General features: G+C 43.3%; 1 protein-coding gene across 1 annotated transcript in view; it reads right to left on the minus strand.

The window, feature by feature from the left end:
* Window positions 1-21644, minus strand: part of LOC126471389 (cilia- and flagella-associated protein 251-like) — a 147837-nt gene that overhangs the window by 103989 nt on the left and 22204 nt on the right. The window contains exon 3 of the mRNA XM_050099513.1: window positions 19124-19276. Coding sequence (XP_049955470.1) covers window positions 19124-19276 — 153 coding nt within the window. The remainder of the gene's footprint in view (window positions 1-19123; window positions 19277-21644) is intronic.

Raw genomic sequence — 21644 nt, forward strand, 5'->3', positions numbered from 1 at the left:
GTCCTAACAGTCCATCCAGGTATAGACCAATTTCTCTAATACCTATACTAGAAAAAATGATTGGAACTATAATGAAGAACCAACTGCTCCATTATTTTGAAGTCAAAAACTTCTTCCTGGATAATCAAGATGGATAGAGAAGTGGGAAATCTACATTTATTGCAATGCTTGGCGTAATAACAAAAATAATGGATGCATTGGAAGGCAGAACTGCGTGGCTTTAATTCTTTGTGGTCTAAATGTAATATAATCCTGGATAAATTAAAACCTTATGGTATAAAGAGTGTCATTTTTGAGAACCTCTCATCTTACCTAAGAGACAGATGGCAGAGTGTTTGTATCCAGGGAGGGACGCCTAATGAAATGCCACTTGAACATGGTGTAAGCCAGGGCACTTTCTTTGGCCCTCTGCTCTTTTAATGTTTGTCAGTGAGTTAAGTTGTGATGGTCATAGCCTGTTCTTTGTGGGTGATACGTTAATGACTAAGAGTATAAACTGCACTGAGGCACTAAAGGTTGCTGAACTGTGTTTGAAGTACATAGAAAGTGGTTCAAAGAAAACGAAATGAAATTAAATGAAGATAAAACCCAGAAATATTATGCACACTTGGCGAATGAGGATAACAGACCAGTACTTAATTATCATATATTATACACTGTTTCATATGGATGGCTCCTGGAGGTGACTACTGGAAAGAAAAGCATAGCGCTCCAACAAAAGAAGTCTCTAATAAAATATCTTCCAGCAAGATATTTGTCCACTGTAGATCAATTTTCAAGCAGTTGGGAATAATGACAATATTTAGCCAGAATGTTTTCAACTCTCTCGTCTATATAAAAGAAAATCGAGGATTCTTCTGCAAGCGCCAAAAATTCACAACTATGACACGAAAAAAGGCCAACATTGATATTCCAAGCTGTCACCTAAGTAAGACACTGAACAGTTTTCTCACGGCAGCCCTGAAGATATTCAACCACCTACCACCAGATGTTCAAATATTGCCACTGAGTCGTGTGCTCAAGGAACAGCCACTACACTCTGTAAATGAATTTTTCTCTTCAAGTGGAACTGTATATGGGTCAACATGATACGATCACATATGAAGCTACAAACTGGAAACATTTATAATCTGTAAAGTGGTGTTTATAACCACAGTTTACAACATTAGTATGTATTGCTTCTTGTCTGTTATCTTAGTTTTAGTAGTTGTTTTGATTTATAAGATGTGACATAATCTGTCCATTCATGGCCAGTGAATTATGTTGCCTTATTAAGACTAATCATTAAAAAGCATTGAGGAATTTGAAGAAAATTGTTGAAGATATTGTACGGTACAGAATTTGCTCTGATATTACAGATATGTCTGCCAGCGGCTCAGTACGGAGATGGTTTGTATGAAAGTGTTTCTATAGAAGTGTTGAAAATGTACCATATTTTGTAATGTTTCCGTGTTTGTTTTTCAACCAGAAAATACAGATTGGCTGATGCTTTGAGCCATCTAATTTCTGCAAACATAATGTTTAGTGCAGAAACGTCACAAGTTTTTCCAGAGTTTTAATTTTAGAAACTGCAATTAAAAGGTATACCGGGACTAGCACATTTTTCTATCCTCCTACAAAATTTAGAAAAACAAATGTAGCGCAGATTCTGTAATCATCATTTCAATGTTGTCGGCTTCTTCAGAGGTGTGCTCTGCTAGAAAGAATGATCTTCACAAGCCAAAATCGAATCCCGTTCCGAAACTCAGATATTTCAATTTTAATTCTGAAGAAAGTCGGAATATGTAACGGATACAGTGACTAATAGCTCCTCATACTTAACACCGAATTGGCGCATCTAGATTTCGATGGTACGGTCATGTGATGAAAATGGCGTCAACTAGAACAGTCAAAATAATTTTGGAAAGACAGGTGGATGGGGAAAGACCTCAAGGCGAGGAAGACATCGAACCCGATGCATGGACTTGATCAAGGCTGACCTACTGACCAGAGGATGGACAGTGGATGATGTACTCCGTGAACAGGCGTATCTGGACAGGACGAAGTGGAAGAGGCTCATTACCAGTACCTGGAAGTTGGAACTGTTGAATGATGATGACTGGCTAGATCACCAGCAATTTATGCTTATTTTCTGTCACATCTCGTCTTCCTGTCTTCCTGCTCCTGTTACTCTTCAGTGTCACTGTTTTCGCTGTCACTGAGGGTATCGCCGTCCATCCTCTGGAGATTGTTGTTACGTTGCGTATAGGAATGTCTGCTATGTCGTGTCCCCAAGTACCTGCATGCTGGCGTGCACATGAAACGTACAAAAACATATGTTGTAGAGGTCTGACCGCACTAACTAGAGACCAGTGTCGAGTGTTGGAGTTATGGGCAGTCACGGTACGATAACCCAACTAAGGAAAGCAGGTGTTTTTGACTGAGCATGCTCTCGAGGCCTATGAGAAAGAGAGACCGCGCCGCGTACGTCACGAAGGTAGGCCACGCTCGCTCAGCTCAGCAGACAAACTACGTTGCTGCACCTGTTAACTCGTAACTAGGCGTGTACGTACAAACGAGAACTGCATTTTCTACTGGTTGGTATCCACTATTATGGAATCTTACTGTTATTAGTCCTGCAATGGTAGGAAGCCCACAGGCCTACTACTAATTTGTTACGACTGTGCTGGAGTACAACACAGTTAAAATCATGCCACAATGATTATCAGTTGCATAAGGCACCACACCTATGAAATGAGGTCTGTTACGCAGAAGGAGCCTAAACGCTAAAAAAAAAAAAAAAAAAAAAAAAAAAAAATTATACTATTTATGTCGAGAATTGATTTTAGCCGGCCTGAGTGGCCGAGAGGTTCTAGGCGCTACAGCCTGGAACCGCGCGACAGCTACGGTCGCAGGTTCCAATCCTGCCTCGGGCATGGATGTGTGTAATGTCCTTAGGTTAGCTAGGTTTAAGTAGTTCTAAGTTCTAGGGGACTGATGACCATAGAAGTTAAGTCCCATAGTGCTCAGAGCCATTTGAACCATTTGAATTGATTTTAAATTTTGTTGTATGACTAGTAATCAGTAAGACTTCATAATAGCAAATTCCATCAGAAGACGCAATTCTCGTTAGAACGTACACACCCAGCTCCGAGTTAACAGCTTTAGAGACGCATTTATCCCGCTTGAGTTAAGCGAGCGTGCGAGCTCAGGCCTATCTTCGTGACGTACGCGCCGCGGCCTGTCTTTCTCGTGGACCTGGGCGTGCTCTGAAGTGACGTCATCCCTTCCGCCACAACGAGTACTGCGTTGCTCACAGTACGAGGTCAGTAATAAATTGCATGTGGCATATTGCGGAAGCGTACAGTACGATGGATTTATTAGGAGCTGTTTTGTAATAGCGTTTTGCCTGAGTGATCTAGGGCTCTGACTGTCATTTAGCTAACTCGGGTTCGGTCCCTGCTGTTACCAACATTTCCTTTTTATTTTATTCCCCACAAAGTTAAACTATTAATTATAAGCTCTAAATATATTCAAACAATTCAATTTATATACAGAAAATTAATATACTTAGTTAATTAACGTTTACTACCATTGTAAGTCAAAAGTTTCATTGTAGCACAGCGACAAAATTTTGTACCAGCCGCCACTGTCTTGGTTTATGTTTTGATCAGGTTTAGGCGCAAGTTCCTCCACTTTCATCCTAAGCTCATGTGTCAAATTTTGTACTAATTAAGTACACACTGAACTACTGTTGTACTGTTTTCAGACTCATGATATACAGTAGTTATTTGCAAGAAAATAAAACTAACGATAACCCAGGCACAACACACTTACAAAAAGAAATTTCATCTTACGAACGTCGTCAACAGGCTAGGAGATTCTTAGTAATGAGAAATGCTTTGCGTGCAATTTTCCTCTACGTATTCGTGAAACTCCCGCTTTGTGGTGGCACTTAGTTACCATGTCCTACTGGACTCTGGTGGGACATTTACAAACTTAACATGCCTTTTCTACAGCATATACAACTGTCAATGCCACAAACAAAAAATTATTTTCAGCACTTAAAAGCATAGATATTAACCGTCAATTAATGGGGAATCATAGCACAGTGATTTGATACTGGAGGGTTAGCTTTTTTTTCTTTTTTTAAAAAAAAGACAGCAAATCGTGGAAAACATATGGGTGTTAGTGGGACACCTTTAGCCTGAAAGAGCTGAGCCTTTGGGAGGTCCATAAAAAGTGTACTACGTAGAAGTACGGCTCAAAACATCTACTACATGGAGTTGAACTACATTATACAAATTGCAGTCTCAAGACTATCTACTATCTTTTTGAAAACTTCAGTGATTATCAACAGTTCCAAAAAAATTCAGTGTCATTGTTTAAATCCGCGTGGGAAATATTCGAAATGCGTCCTCAGAGCTTAAATTCTATAATTCATTATTGACAAATATATTTCAATATATTTTTGGGGCAGCTCCCCTCAGAGGGCTTAGCTACGAGCCGTGCTTGGTTATAGAGTGTATAAGGGCCGGCACAACTGCTCTCGTACGTCATAGTACATTCAAGGCACGGCACTGAAACGAAGTACCTGACAAGTGACAATAAGCTAAGGGAGAAACATTTTGGCACATGTTAAATACTCGACTAGGTCAATAAAATAAAGTCAGTCGGTCAACCGAAGAGGGAGTAGAGCATATGGTAGAGAAAGTGCACTAAACTATAACTGCCAAAAAAGGATGACTGTATAGTAATCAGTTCTCATCTAGCAGTGCAGTTCAGCGTGCTGTATTTACGAAGATTCTGTTCGTGTGTGTTAGTTACATTAGGTACTAATTTCTGTATTCCATACAGAATTTGCGCATGTAGCGGAGAATAAACACTCCCAGAGCGTTTCTTTCTATTGTGTCGCTACCGATTTAAAAGACGTTCTGCGGAATGACAGGTGTAACCTTGTGAAACTGCCTGGATTCAAGTGGTCCATCTGACGTAACTGGGTAGACGGAGTGTGTACACCCGCCACTCACCCCCCCCCCCCCCCCCCCACCTCCCCGCACTACCATTAAACTGGTAAAATGCTACTTAAATTTCTTACTTGTCAGAATGGTTCAAATGGCTTTGAGCACTATGGGACTCAACTGCTGAGGTCATTAGTCCCCTAGAACTTAGAACTAGTTAAACCTAAAGAACCTAAGGACATCACACACATCCATGCCCGAGGCAGGATTCGAACCTGCGAACGTAGCGGTCTCGCGGTTCCGGACTGCAGCGCCTACAACCGCACGGCCACTTCGGCCGGCACTTGTCAGAACATCATTCGCCTTGTAGCTATGGTACGCCAATGTTTTTAATGTATCGAACTGCATAGTTTTTATATCTTGGCACGCCCATTTTTGTCATCATGACAATGGCTACATAACATATTTATATCCAAGTGACTTTTACTTTTCTTTCGCTTAACTTTGCTTCTGTTCAACAAAATTTAAGATGTCTATTCTTTCTGTATTGTCCTGTTATGTACTTTCTGTGCTTTCCTATTACGTAAAATGTTTATTATCCATCGCGCTATGCGTTAACAATGGCAGATTGCGATCCACTTGAAAATGGCCGTAATATGAAGGTCGAAACAGGTCGTGGACTTAATGAAGTTCTAATCAGCATGTGGAGTGGCTTTTCATTAAGACATCCGCAGGCGCGGGTGGGACGAATTAGGTCTTCGCAGATGTGCAGAATGATGGACGGATACAGGCGCCCGTGTTCGGCCAACTAGTTAGTTACAGTGTATTGCAGGCAGTTAGTTGGACAGTTAGGTGGGGTTACAGTGTCACTTTACAGTAGGGGATTAGTTTGAGGTATTTTAGTTTTTTATTTAATAGGACAAAATGTTCATACATGGTTGGACTGAAGCTGTCGGTAGCTCATCCAATAATTTTTGACAGACTTTAGAAATGATTTATCTCGATAACGCGTTGGTTACACCAGCAGGTAAAGTGATTGTGGTAATAGATGGAGGTGATTCAGACTTTTTGGGAGCGCAGAGAACGTATAAGAGAAGACAGAGAACAGAGCCATGGGATACATCTGCAGTGGGACGGAAGATACGGGAATTGTTACTGTTAATTGTAACGAACCATGGGAAGGATACAATAAGGCGAACAGAGTTAACTTGAAATCCATTTTTCTGGGCTTGAAGAGGAGACATGAATTCTAGACACCATTCCTTACGACAAGAGAGAAGGGTTCTTAAAACATTGCGTTCCAAAACTATCGATTCATTTTCGTGAATACATTAATGTATTCAATTCCTTTCTACAAGTTGTTTGAAATGTTCTCTGTTGAAGAAAGAACAGTCATCGTTGCTTCGAAATTTGGTAGTAAAACATTTGAGAAGGTGCGTGAGCTGCAACATATAAGATATGGGAAGGAGCCACAAACAAGGAATACTATCAAGTTTCTGTGAATAAATTCAGCCGAAGAGGAGGTGTGCTTAATGGCGAACGTCCTGGACGACAATCAACAGCTGACTGTGCAGTCTGGACGTTGGGGAGGCCACAGAAAGGAGCAGGCGCGCCTCCATTCGTCGGCTGAGCCGCGACCAACACTGCATGATCCTCTGTCTGCTGCACTCCGTTTTCTGCTGAAGAAGACGACCTATCGGATCCTGGAAATGTAACACCTGCAGGAGAAATATTATGCTCCCCATATGGAAATGTGTGCTGACCTTTTGGAGTCCATGAAAAACGAAAACCTGTTAGATAACCTTTTCTCATCATGCGAGGCCACATTTCACACATGTGTTTTGTGAATGCTGGATACGGACCGACAGCGATCCTCATGAGGTGCAATAACGGGAAAGAAACACCCAGAAAATGGACGTATGGCTAGGGGAGACTAAGAGAAACATGTATGGACCATACTCTCTTACAGAGAAAATAGTAACAGGTACCAGTTATCTTGAAATGCTTAAGCTTCTCCTGGAACTGCAGTCGGAATTTGATGGCATTCTGAAATACGTTGCGTGTCGGCAGTATAAGGCTCCAGGCTCCTCCACATTTTGCTCCCATTGTTCGAGATTGCCTCAATCACGGTGAGCTTAGAAGTCGCCTGACTTTAGCTCCTTACACTTCTTCGCTTGGGGCTAAATCAAGCCTTACGTGTACAGGTTTAGTATCAGTATCCTGCATTAGCTGTGAACAAGGTTAACAGAATCACACCTATACCAGGATCAGAATAACAAAGTGATTTACAGCGAACCACGGGTGTGCGTGGAAGGGGGCGATGTTGTCGGTTCCCCGATGCGTGCGCGCGCATCATGGCTGTAGCAGCGACAGCAGGGCAGTTTCTTACTGGACTGCCTTCTCTCGCCGCCTTTACTGTTCGGTATTGAGTTCGCTTTACAAGACTTATATCTTCGTGGCTTAATAAACGCACTCCCGTGTATAAATTGATACCGTGTTCGTATTATTTGTCTGTCTCAACAAAAGCGGCAGGAAGCGCACTCTTTGTCCGCAGCTCGTGGTCGTGTGGTAGCGTTCTCGCTTCCCACGCCCGGGTTCCCGGGTTCGATTCCCGGCGGGGTCAGGGATTTCCTCTGCCTCGTGATGACTGGATGTTGTGTGATGTCCTTAGGTTAGTTAGGATTAAGTAGTTCTAAGTTCTAGGGGACAGATGACCATAGCTGTTAAGTCCCATAGTGCTCAGAGCCATTTGAACCAAGAGCACTGTATTTACAATAATCAGAATGAGTCACGTTCAGTACTTGTATTTGATGCGTAAGGTGTGTTGAAATGGATCTGAATCGTTCATGTAAATACAATAACTAACAATATCAAAATAATATAAACTCCTTGAGTTCTTACACTGTGGTGTATATGCAGAATGTCATATTTGTGCGGAGGAGTACTCCTTAATAATGAGATGAGATTTATCGTGCAACTACGGTACACTCCGTTCAGTCAATAACACAAGTACAAACACAAAAATATAGGCGAATTAAGGCAGAGGGTAAATGCCTCTTAGTTCAGAATCATCTTCTTCCTCGACACCGTCGTTTCCTGAGCTCTGGTCCGTGAACGAGCCACAGGAATTGCCCAAGGATATAACTATTTTTTGTATATTACTATCGACACACACTTCACTTTTCCATGCTTCTTTAACAACCGTTTCTATGTGGCGTACATCATTTTTCCACTTCTCTGGCGTTATTTGTGCCACAGCTTCCACTAACAGTCTTTGAATTTCTGCCACAGTCATGCTTTTGTTATTTGTTGCCACGTAATTTTTAATTTGCCCTCAAATAATTTCAATGGCGTTAAAGTGGCCGTGGTATGGTGGAAGCCTAAGAACCACGTGGCCATGTTCTTTAACTGCCTCGCGCACAACACGCTGCTGAAACTGTGGCTTATTTTGTCTTTACCATTTCCACGAGCTCTGCCTTACATAAATCGTCCTGAATTTTCACACTGTTGCATTTCAACCATTCAACAATGTCGTCTTTGAAACTTCCTGGCAGATTAAAACTGTGCCGGACCGAGACTTGCCTTTGCCTTTCGCGGGCAAGTGCCCGCCCTACCATCTGAGCTACACAAGCAGGACTCGCGCCCCGTCCTCACAGCTCTACTTCCGCCAGCACCTCGTCTCCTGCTTTCCAAACTTCACAGAAGCTCTCCTGCGAACCTTGCAGGAGTCTCCGTTCGCACAGTTTTAACCTGCCAGGAAGTTTCATATCAGTGTACACTCCGCTGCAGAGTGAAAATCTCATTTTGGAATGTCGGTTTTTTACGTTTCTATCATTGGAGCTTTATCTTTAATAACTGAATGGTATGGGGGATTATCCATTAGAGTGATAGACTGTTCATTTAAGTTTTTGATTTGTTGCCCCTTGAATCATTTCAGAAAACTATCGTGCTTCATTTCTTCGCGGTAGTGTTTGGTTTTCCCGATTTGTAAACCAGGAGACAGGTACGAAACGACATGCAGTTCCAGCATGCAAGACAATAATTCTCGCATCCTTTCGCATTGGACCAGCAGAACTTCCACATATGCTGCCATCTGGCCAGTCTTTTCTGACAGAATGACTGGCGTTTATCCTGGTTTCTTGCCTTAGAACGGTACTTTAACTATAGTTCTTAAAAAATCGACGACGCCACTCTACGATGTCACCTCTGTCCATTATAATATTCCGTCGTTTATTTTTTATAGCGAGAACTAAGGACTCTGACAAGCGTTAACAAAGGCGTTTTGTTGCTACTGAATAGCTCTGCCTCGCGACGAGTAACGCAAAGTTTCTTGGTAGCTGGATGTTCTTTTCTCTCGTAATATCCATATATGTGTCGACGGACAGAAGCTTGTTGAAAAGAGTCAAAGTTTGCTACACGTGGGTCTGTCCTCCTTTCTGGGTGACCACAGTTTTGGCGAACCAGGCTCTTCCCCTTTCTCCTTACAAATTTTGACTACAGTATTTTTGTGCATCTTCAAGGCGTATGCCGTTCTCTCGACTACCTTCGTTAAAGGCAACAAAGTTGCACCAGTTGTGCAAAATAAATTCGCCGCACAGAGAAACAGAGCACACAACTAAACGGACCACAACTGTTTACATATTACTCGAGATGGGCAAACTAGCTCATCCTTGGGAACTAGTTCACTGGTGATCGCTCATTTTTGGGAACCGTTCATATTTACTCGTTCACAGTTCATTTGTGCTTCGTTTATGGTTCTTATGAAAAACTGAAAATTAGTAGCATAGGTGACTGAAGATGGAAGGCGCCGAGAGGGGGCACTTGCCTCCGCCTTGGTGTACAGAGTTTTTATTCATAACAGAACTCCCACAGAGTTGCAATTTTCGTGATTTTTCCAAAATCTCTCGTTTAGCCAACTGTAGCGTTATGTGGCTGATCGCAGTGAAATAATATAAGGTGGCACGCGAAAAAAACCGGCCCCGGGTACAGACAGCTCGCCAATTACGCACGATTTGTTGACCACTTCGAGCAGAATAGATAAACATTTAATAATTACGCAGTGAAGAAATAACAAATAAACTAATGCAAACAACTTCCAAACAGTAGATAACGATTGGTAGGTGACAATGTGCAGTCAAGTACTCGGGGCCGATTTTTCGTGCGCCTCCCTGTACCACTGAAATAATATTGTACAAGTTATAATATTCTCTTTAGAAGATACACCAGGCACGCGATTATGGAGCGCGGACTTCATTCGGTTGCAAGTCGGTCTGCCCTCCATAACAATGGACATGCTCTTTTACCTTGGATCAAAAAAAGACAGAAAATGGCCACTCGTGTGTGCCGTGCCGACTTCCTTTGCATGTGTAATAACAAAAAAAATCTTGCCTTCTTACAAATATTTTTTCTGCTATCTATCGAAATAGTGAAGTAAGCTGATATGCCGTTTTGTTACCTGAAAAAGTGTGTGTATTACATACCACGTAATTCTATGCAATTAACGTAATTATAAAATGCATTTTAACTACCAGTCGTGGACACTGAATAGAATAGCACGAATAGAACCAGAAGTTGAGAGTTCAGAAAAGGTTTGAAACAGATCTAGAATGGGCGTGCGTATCGCACGAAACGAACAACTCGATCGGCAGTGGAATTGCGACGAGTGGCCACGCGAAGAAGGACGAGTCCGGCCGAGCGAGACCGAAACCGAGACAGAGACAGAGACGAGAACGGGCTCGACGTGACCGGCCGACATGCGGTTGCGGGAACGAGACCGGCCGTTTCCCGTTCCCGGGAACTACAAGTAGAAAGCAGCCACCGAAGTGAACTATGAAAGACCGTTCCTTTGAATTCGTTCCTCGCCCGTTCCGTTGATCAGCCGTTCCTTTAGACCCGTTAGTTCGCGAACGGCCCATCTCTAGCCGCTACCTGCAGCAGCAGAAGGATTTGACAACGGTGGACGGAACAGGAGCGCGTCCAGCTGCGTTCTATGACGGCAGCCCTGTGAGCAGCCAGGCGGCAATCACTTTATTACTCTGATCCGGGTATAATCAAATACGGAACGTGTTCTGGAATACGGTGGAAAGGCGGTCTCTCTGTGTTGACATGCAGTGTGCCCACATAGAACATTAATAATTTTTAATACTTCATATGTACCCTTGTTGTAGAGATATACGTTTCCTATATTCAACATGTGTTTCATGAAAATGATTCGTTACTTCTGGGACACCCTGTACACAGAGTAAACTGGAGGAGGACTGGAATGGTTCTGACCAAAGAGGTATATAATTAACACAGACAGGCTATCCAAGGAGAAAGGGAGACGCCCTTACACCGGAAAAGTGAAACCTGTCTCCGCCATATTTTGGTGAGTCTTTAAAGTGCTGGTATTGCTGTGCTGCTCTTGTATTCATTTGCGAGGAAAACAGCAACAAAACGTTTGATTGTTTTGGTGCAATGTGCGCCTTGCTCGACGATTGAGAATTGGCATTACAAATTGTTTTTAACTCTCTGATGATGAGTATTCACCCACAAAAGTGTATTGTTTCGAAGTAAATAGTCAGAACTGACTGTCAATCAAGTGCATTAACGCCAAAAAGATATGTATAACACAGGGTTTTAACGGGGGAACAGACTTCTAGGACTCTTACTGTAATCTCATTGAGAGTATCTATGCATTACAGCGCTCTGGGTGGCACTTACAAACAACACTGGTCGCCATATTTTGTAACGCCAGGCATACGAAGTACTGAAGTTGGACAGATGTAATAGCTGCAGGAAAATCACATGTGTTTACAATTGAAATATAATTTAAAATTATTTTGTTGGCATACATCACATCTAGTGTATGTTCAGAGTACAATTGTACTGTATGAATCATAGTAATGATTACGTAAGTATTAGCATGTTTTCACTTTTAAAATTTCTTGTACGTACCTGTCGTGTATGCCAAATTTCTACATCGTATTTTCCAGATTTTCAGAGGAATGTTGGATCTCAGGCAGACGACTTTATTAAAGTCTCGACTGCATTTGATGCAGTTCCGTGTGTCGTTTGTCCAGAGTAAAATCACTTGTTAAATAACAACTACAATAGGCATAAGGGCTATGTATGCGTATAAACTCTTCAAGCTACTCCTAATTTTTACTGCTGAATTCTTCTGAAAAATTACTAGCCAACACAAAGGTGAGTAACCTGTATAAGCTGTGAACAAGTGGTGGCATATATAATATAATTATACGTGCTCTTCTTATCTTCGATGTTCTGGTAATTTCTCTTTTTGGAGATATGAAAATCCCAACTCAATGTGAGACGACCCATGATAGCGCCGTCTTTGATTAGAACTGCCGAAAGCTACACAAGAACGAAAAACTCGTAGCCCACATATCTGGAAATGCATTAATTTCTTTATTCATATCTGTCTACTACTGTTTGCTCTCTTTAAAAATACCAACAATCTATAAAAAATGTCTCTTTGATAAATACGTAAGACAGAACTTCTCTACCATGAAATACGCAAAATGTCATTCAAGTGAAACGTGTGATAGCTGTAAGTAAAATTATAACGAAAGTCGCCAATAGCCACACTAATGTAAGCACGCGCATTTAAGTCATCAGAATGTCGTAGCAGCTCGCGCACCGCAAACATCACGCTCGATAAGCCATAATACAGGAAAAACGCCCTTCTTATTGGGAATTATTTCCTGAAACACGTTGTCCCAGCAATGAATGAAGAAAAATTGCCACTGGCAGCATCAAATGCTGTTGTACGGGGCGTCCCACATATAACAGGTACACCTCAAGCCGGAAATTCAAGTAACATCGAACGAACTAAAAACGAATAAATAATAGAGATACTAAAAAAAAATATGTAGTTGCCTGTTTATAGGAGATTCTGGAAGTTGTAGCCATGGTCATCCAGGCATCGCAGATTTCGTGTGACGATGTTACCAACAAGATGCTGTAATTCTGCGGGCGTGATATTGTTAATTTCTGTAGTAATGCTCCGTTGAAGATTTCCGTTGTGCGAGGATTGTCAAAATACACTTTGCTTTTTAGTGTGCCACATAAATAGAGATCACACGATGTTAAGTCCGGGGACCGAGGGGGCCAGAGGTCTCTACTGACAAGTCTGTTATCAGGGACCACGTTGGTGATGTGGGCCGCAATTTGGTCGATGTATGAACGGTCGCTCCATCTTGTCGGAACACTACATACAGCTTTTCTGCATCTGTTAACTATGCATAGAAAGAGTAAAAGACCTCTAGATATCTGGAACTGTTTAAGGTGTAATAGAAAAATATGGAGCCACTAATGTGCATGCCGATCAACGCACACTAAACGCCTGTCTTTTCTGAGTGGAGAGTCCTGCGACTGGAACTACAGTTCAGGGAGTATACATAATCTGACAAATGAAACCACGCCTCAGCTGATATGAAGTAAAGCGAGGGGTTCAAGTAGCTGTTAGTAATTGATATTAACAGCCAGTTACAATAATGAACTCCTTTTTTTCCTGGTCCTCAAATTTCAATTTTGCACCACACTCAGCCGAGCAGTCTGGGCGCTGCAGTCATGGACTGTGCGGCTGGTCCCGGCGGAGTTTCGAGTCCTCCCTCAGGCATGAGTGTGTGTGTTTGTCCTTAGTATAATTTAGGTTTAGTGGTGTGCAGGCTTAGGGATTGATGACCTTAGCAGTTAAGTCCCATTAGATTTCACACATATTTGAACATTTTTGAGCACCACACTCACACGATAGGTGTTTCAGTATACGATGTACAAGGTACACCAACCTACTACAATAAACTCCTTACTGACTTGCAGGGACTTCTCGTAATGCCCATGGGACTTCTGCCTGTAGTTTCAAGGGGCCTCTCTGTCGTTCACCTTTTCCTCTGCACGTTCCAAACGGATCCAGCAGCCATCCATTTCCTGTACATATCGTGAATTGTGCTGGTCGTGAGGAGTTTTCTAACGGAATACTTCGCTTCGAACATTTCTTAACATTCCTCGATGGAGCCTGTCTTTATGTAACATTCTACTATATCAGTTCACTGTTCCAATGCAAACTGCCCCATTCCTGCAACATCTCAACAGTACTAGCTTCTCAGAATAATTGACACACGAACATACAACTGCACTCAACTTTGCGATAAAATGCAGTGTAGCCAACTTCCGAGACACTGTACCCGCTTCACAAGCAATTCGACCAGAGACGATTAACAAGATCATTTATTCAATCATACTTTGTTACAGAGCCAGCGGTCTAACACACGCTGTACCATGCAGCATTTGTATAACACACAAAGCTATAGAATTTCGTACTGGTAGACGATTAGTACCACTCAACACGACATTGCAAAACGTGGCTAAGTATGCAGTTGGCTTCTAACATGGCGGCGCCAGTGTTGTTTATACAGGGTGATTTTTTTCAACCGTGTAATTAGTTGTGATCGATGTGAGGATACGGAACAAAAAAAAAAAAAAAAAGAAAATGGTTCAAATGGCTCTGAGCACTATGGGACTTAACATCTGTGGTCATCAGTCCCCTAGAATTTAGAGCTACTTAAACCTAACTAACCTAAGGACATCACACACATCCATGCCCGAGGCAGTATTCGAATCTGCGACCGTAGCAGTCATGCGGCTCCAGACTGAAGCGCCTAGAACCGCACGGCCACACCGGCCGGCGGAACAAAAAAGGTGTAATGAACTTATGTCCGGAAATGAGTGGTTTCCATGCTAGAGATCATTTATTCAATCATACTTTGTTACAGAGTCAGCGGTGTAACACGCGCTGTACCATGAAGCGGTATGCATGATTTCCTCTTAGATGGTCGTACTGTTCCCCATACGTCATGCCCCAGCGCCCTCACTTGCCATAGTAATTGGTAATGTTGTGTCCGATTCACCTCTCTTGCTGACTCACCGTGTACACAGTACACAGTGGTTCCGTATTCGAATGGAGAGTCTGCCAACACGGAATGGAAACGGGCGGCGGGCAACACGGTTGGATCACGAGACCGATCCCCGCCGACAACCACCACAGCATTCAATGTTTGCAACAGTTTTTCGGTGTTTGTCTGCGACAGGGTCGTTTCAGGAAGCAGGAAATCATGAAGGACGTACCCGACGCGTTCGGACACCAGACTTGGAGGAAAATGTGGAAGGCGACCGCTGTGTCAGTACCAGGCAGTTGGCGCGCCAGTACGGGGTAAGCCAGACATCCGTGTGGAATATTTTCCGTGACAATTGTTACTGCTCTTATCACTTATAGCGTGTGCAGGGCTTACTAGCGACAGACTTTCCTCATCGGAAGCAGTTTTGTCACAACGTTTCCGGGCTCTGTGTCATCTACATCTACATCATTTTTAACAAGCCATTTAATGGTATGTGGTGGAGGGTACTTTCGGTACCACTATCTGAACCCTCCAACCGCGCATAGTGCGGGGGAAGAATGATTGTCGCTATGCCTCTGTATTGGCTCTAATTTCTCGAATTTTCTCCTCGTAGTGAATAGGCGAGATGTATGTGGGGGAGGTAATATGTTGTCTGACTCATGCTGAAAAATGTTGACCCGAAATTTCAATAGTAACTCCATCTGCGATTCATAACGCCTCTCTTGCAACGTCTGCCAGTGGAGTTTGTTTAGTACTCCTTAACGCTCTCTTGCCAGCTAAACGACCCCGTGAAGAAAAGCACTGCTTTTCATAGAATCTTCTCTAATTCCTCTATCAGTCCTACCTGATAGGGATCCCAGTTAGATGTACAATACTCAACAATCGGGCAAACAAGCGCCATATAAGACACTTCTTTCATGGATGAGTTACATTTCCTTAAGATTCTTCCGATGAATCTGAGTCTGGTGTCTGCGTTTCCCACTATCTGTTTTATATGGTCGTTCCACTCAAGGTCGCTCTGGATAGCTACGCCTAGACATTTTACGGCAGACGCTGTATCCAGCTGTTTGTCATTAATAGTGTAGATATACAGTAGTGGATTTCTTTTCCTATGTATGCGCCATATGTTACATTTATTTACGTTCAGCGTCAACTGCCAAAGCCTGCACCAGTCATCAATTCTTTGCAGGTCTTTCTGCAAATTCTTACTATCTTCTGGCGTTGCTAGTTTGGAATAGACAACTGCGTCACCTGAGAATAGCGTTAAAGGGCATCCGACGCTTTCTACTAGATCATTTATATATCCGGAGGCCACCTTTACACGGAGTGGCATTTTGAACTTTCACAACAGTCATCTGTGGGATAGTATGCAGAACCCCCACGGTATGATGGCAGCGAGGGAATCACCAGCATCGGTGAAATCCGAGTGTGTGGGCCGGGATAATTGGCGACTGTATTTTGCGACTAGTATTTTTTCCACGTCGCCTAACAGGCCGGAACTATCAGCGTTTCTTGCGGATAACTTCACCTCACCTGCTGGAAGAAGCATTGATGATTCGAAAGGTTATGTGGCTGCTAGACGACGGTGCTCCAGCCAATATCACCGATAACGTCTGGATGCATCTCAGTTGTGTCTTTCCTGCTTGATGAATAGGACAAGGGGACCTAGTTGCAAGGCCTGTTCGTTCGATGGATCTCGACCCGAGTGATTCTTCGTTATGGGGCCATCTCAAAAGTATCGTGTATGCAGAGCACATTCCAGATGTGGCGACACTGCACCAACGTATTCACACTACCTTTGACACTGTGCAGATGCATCCTGGCTGATGTGAACGTATTAGACGGCAGTCTCTGTAGCAAAGTTTTTGTTGTTGTTGTGGTCTTCAGTCCAGAGACTGGTTTGATGCACCTCTCCATGATACTCTATCCCGTGCAAGCTTCTTCGTCTCCGAGTAACTGCTGCAACCTACATCATTCTGAATCTGCTTAGTACATTCATCTCTTGATCTCCCTCTACGATTATTACCTTCCACGCTGCTCTACAGTATTAAATTGATGATCCCTTGATGCCTCAGAACATGTCCTACCAACTGATCCCGTCTTCTAATTCCCTCAGCATCACCTGGTTTAATTCGACTACATTCAATTATCATCGTTTTGCTTTTGTTAATGTTCATCTTATATCCTCCTTTCAAGACACTGTCAATTTCGTTGAACTGCCCTTCCAGGTCCTTTGCTATCTCTGACAGAATTACAACGTAATCGGCAAACGTCAAAGTCTGTATAACCTTCCTGGATTTTAATACCTATTTCAAAATTTTCTTTTATCCCCTTTACTGCTTGCTCAAAATGCAGACTGAATAACGTCGGGGATAGGCTACAACCCTGTCTCTCTCCCTTCCCAACCACTGCTTCCCTTTCATGCCCCTCGATTCATATAACTGTCATCTAGTTTCTGTACAAATTGTAAATACCCTTTCGGTCCCTGTATTTTACCTCTACCATCTTCAGCATTTGCAAGAGAGTTTTCCATTCAACATTATCAATAGCTTTCTGTAAGTCTACAAATGCTAGAAACGTAGGTTTGCCTTCGCTTAACCTATCTTCTAAGATAAGTCGTAGTGTCAGTATTGCCTCGTGGGTTCCACATTTCTACGCAATCCAAACTGATGTTTCCCGAGGTTGGCTGCTACCAGTTTTTTCCATTTGTCTGTAAAGAATTCGTGTTAATATTTTGCAGCCGTGACTTATTAAACTGATAGTTCGGTAATTTTCACACTTGTCAACACCTGATTTCTTTGGGATTGGAATTATATTCTTCTCGAAGTCTGAGGGTGTTTCTCCGGTCTCAAGCATCTTTGTCAACAGATGGTAGAGTTTTGTCAGGGCTGGCTATCCCAAGGCTGTCAGTAGTTCTAATGGAATGTTGTCTGCTCCTGTTACCTTGTTTCGACTTAGGTATTTCAGTGCTCCGTCAAATTCTTCACCCAGTATCTAATCTCCCATTTCATCTTCATCTAGGTCCTCTTCCATTTCCATAATACTGCCCTCAAGTACATCGCCCTTTTACAGACCCTCTATATATTCCTTCCACCTTTCTGCTTTCCCTTCTTTGCTTAAGACTGTTTTTCTATCTTAGCTCTTTATATTCCTACAGGTGGTTCCCTTTTTCTCCAAAGGCCTCTTTGATTTTCCTGTAGGCAGTATGTATATTACACCTATTTACATATGCTTCTACATACTTACATTTGTCCTCTAGCGATGTCTGCTTAGCCATTTTACACTTCCTGTCGATCTCATTTTTGAGATGTTTGTATTCCTTTCCTCCTGCTTCATTTACTGCATTTCTATATTTTCTCCTTTCATCAACTGAATTCAATATCTCTTGTGTTAGCCAACGATTTCTGCTAGCCCTCGTTTTTTCACCTACTTGATCCTCTGCTGCCTTCACTATTTCATCTCAGAAAGCTACCAATTCTTCTTCTACTGTATTTCTTTCCCCCACCCTTGTCAGTCGTTCCCTAATGCTCTGCCTGAAGCTTTCTACAACCTCTGCTTCTTTCGAGTCCTTTCCCCTGAAATGCCCACTTCTTTGCAGTTTTTTCAGTTATAATGTACACTTCATAACCAATAAATTGTGGTCAGAGTCCACATCTGCCCCTGGAAATATCCTACAATTTAAAACAATTTAAAATCTGGTTCCCATTCTCTGTCATACCATTATATAATCTATCTAAACCTTCCGGTGTCCCCTGGCCTCTTCCGCACATACAACCCTCTTTCCATGAATCTTAAACCAAGTGTTAGCCATGATCAAGTTACGTTCTGTGCAAAATTCTATCAGGCGGCTTTCTCTTTCATTCCTTACTCCCAGTCCATATTCACGTATTACTTTTCCTTCTCTTCCTTTTCCTACTATCTAATTCCAGTCCCACATGACTATTAAATTTTTATGTCCTTTCACTATCTGAATAATTTCTCTTATCGCTTCATACATTTCTTCAATACCTTCGTAATCTACGGAGCCAGTTGCCATATAAACTTGTACTACTGCGGTATGTGCTACTGTGTCCTGCAGCAAAGTAGGATTGAATAAATGGTCTCTAGCATGGACACGACGAATTGCCAGACCTAAGTTCATCGGACATTCTTTGTACCTCTCATCGACCAATCCCCAGAGTTTGCACACGGCGGATAAAATCACCCCGAATAGGTGGCCGGCTGTGACGGAGAGAGTACGGACTCACTGTAGGCGGCGCAGGGCACACCGGTGTAGGCGTGGGCGACGTGGCGGCAGCGGTGGGCGCCGCGCGTGCAGAGCGCCGGGTCGCCCGCCGGCAGCAGGTTGTTGAGCTCGGCAACTCAGTTTCTCCAGGTCGTCGCTGCTCTGGAGCCGCGACACCAGCCGCCGCTCCGCCGACTGCAGCGTGCGCAGCTGGTCTGCCGGCACACAGGACTACCAGTCAACCACCACGGCCACACTAATAGGGCAAATTACAACGCAAACGTCACACACACTTTCTCGCATTTCTCGACCGACTGCAGGTGTGCTCGAGACTCCATCCAATCCCATACACACAGCTGATGTTCACAAACCCTCCCCACCCGTGTACCACATAATTCAGAATACTGACAATACCGCCTTCCTTGCCACATGGTCCCGTCCTTAATTCATCCAAATGGTACCTCCATCTCAACTGTTTCATATACTAAATATAACTGACGGTACATTTCAGTGATTACTGCAAAAACACAGGCGATACTTCCACCTCGGATACCTTTACCAAACAAAAAAAGCCTATCAATATACCGAAATAAAAAGATAAATACTTAGGAAAACCACTCGATCAAAAACTAACTAGAAATCTTCCAAAAGAAAGCCTACAATATTCTCAAACTACAAACTGGCTGTAGATGCTATGTAGACCCAAACACCATCCGTCTACCCGTGCACGGTCACTACACCACAACTTTATCTATCCCCATATGGATCTCCGCTGCTCCCAATCTCCCTAGCGTTGCTTTCTCTGGATCACGGGGTTCAGGGTTCGATTCCCGACCGGGTTGAAGGATTTTTCTCTGCCCGTGGACTGGGTGTTTGTGTTGTCGTTGTCATTTCATCATTACCATCGTTTGTGACAGTGGCTACATTGGATTGTGAAAAAATTAGACCGTGTATAAATTGGGACTTTGTATGGGCACTGATTACCGCACAGTTGAGCGCCCCACAAACCAAACATCATCATCATCATCCCAAACTCCACACCAGGTGCTTCAGCCCGGAACCGCGCGACAGCTATGGTCGCAGGTTCGAATCCTGCCTCGGGGATGGATGTGTGTGACGGCCTTAGGTTAGTTAGATTTATGTAGTTCTACGTTCTAGGGGACTGATGACCTCAGATGTTAAGTCTCATAGTGCTCAGAGCCATTTGAATCAAAGTCCACACTCCTACTCATACCTAACGACCAGTGGTGTACATGTTCCGCTTTTAAGCCGCCCATGCAGTTCGCTTGCAGACGCGGAAGTGTTAAGACGTGCGACGCGGTCGCTCTTCCGTGTGACGCTTGTGTTTACCTCCTAGTGCACGCGCGTAACAGCTTTCGTTTGGTACGGTTTTCTGTTAGGCCCATTAACACCTGACATTACTATCGGTGACGGCAAGCCCCGCCATGTATGGTGGGGTGTATGAAGAAGGGGGTGGTGACTTCGTCGCCCCTATGGGACAACATCAACAACAACCACCTGCCCAGCGGCTACGTCCAGATGCAGCACCCTTACCATCTCCTCCAGGAGCTACATTGGACAATACGACGTCTGTGATCAGCCACTCGTTAGCAGTTGTTCGGGGAGAATCTGGAATACAGCCGGCAGAAGAGCATATGGATTTATCGGAACAGGATTCCTCCAGCTTCTCCGCTACGAGAAACAAGCGACAAAGTGAGGTCAGTCTGGATTTAAGAAATTCCAAAACCTTCACAGCAGACGCTACTCAACTCTTACCTGTAACTGACGTTTCAAATGTAGCTCAGCCCCCCTGTAGCAACTGCTTCTGGGCTCACTCCTAACCAACATGCTGCAACTAACACCCCTCCTGTGGGACCTGCACCTACTCCGAGGTCTCTCAACTTTTACAAACGTACAGATAGGGGACCATTCGTAGTTTTCATGGAATGTTTGGACAAAATCTTAGGCCGCTTGCACCCTATGACACTAGGGAAATTATTGCATATTTCCTTGCCAGAAGTGAAGAATTCTATACTTAACATCTCTTCAGCAGGAAAAACAAAAGTTAAGGTGGAACTGAAAACCCCAGACAAGGCTAATTTCCTAGTTACCAGTAAGGTATTAAAGTCAAAAAATATAGGAGCTTACATTCCTTCCTTTGTTGTCCATAAGCTGGGAGTAATCAGGAAAGTGGACACCAACCTTGAAGAAGCGGAGATCTTGGAAGTCGTACAATCTCCCTTCCCTGTTGTAGGCGTTCTGAGGTTTACGAAGAGATATGGTAAAGACATTGTTCAATTGCAGACCTGTTTGTTAACCTTCGACTCTCGAACCTTACCGGAAGCCGTGTCTATTCACGGAACAAGATGTCCCGTCGACCTTTATGTACCAACTGTCAGGCAGTGCTTTAATTGTCTTCGTTACGGGCACATCAGCACACAATATCGATCTCAGATTAGATGCATTAAATGTAGTGGTCCACATAATGTTGAATCCTGTGTCTCACCTATCACTATTTGCGCTCATTGCGGGGGACAACACGCATCCACGGACCGTTCCTGCCCGGAAAACCATATACGGCGA

The sequence above is a fragment of the Schistocerca serialis genome, chromosome 3 (genome assembly GCF_023864345.2).
Source record: "Schistocerca serialis cubense isolate TAMUIC-IGC-003099 chromosome 3, iqSchSeri2.2, whole genome shotgun sequence".
Taxonomy (NCBI): Eukaryota; Metazoa; Arthropoda; class Insecta; order Orthoptera; family Acrididae; genus Schistocerca; species Schistocerca serialis.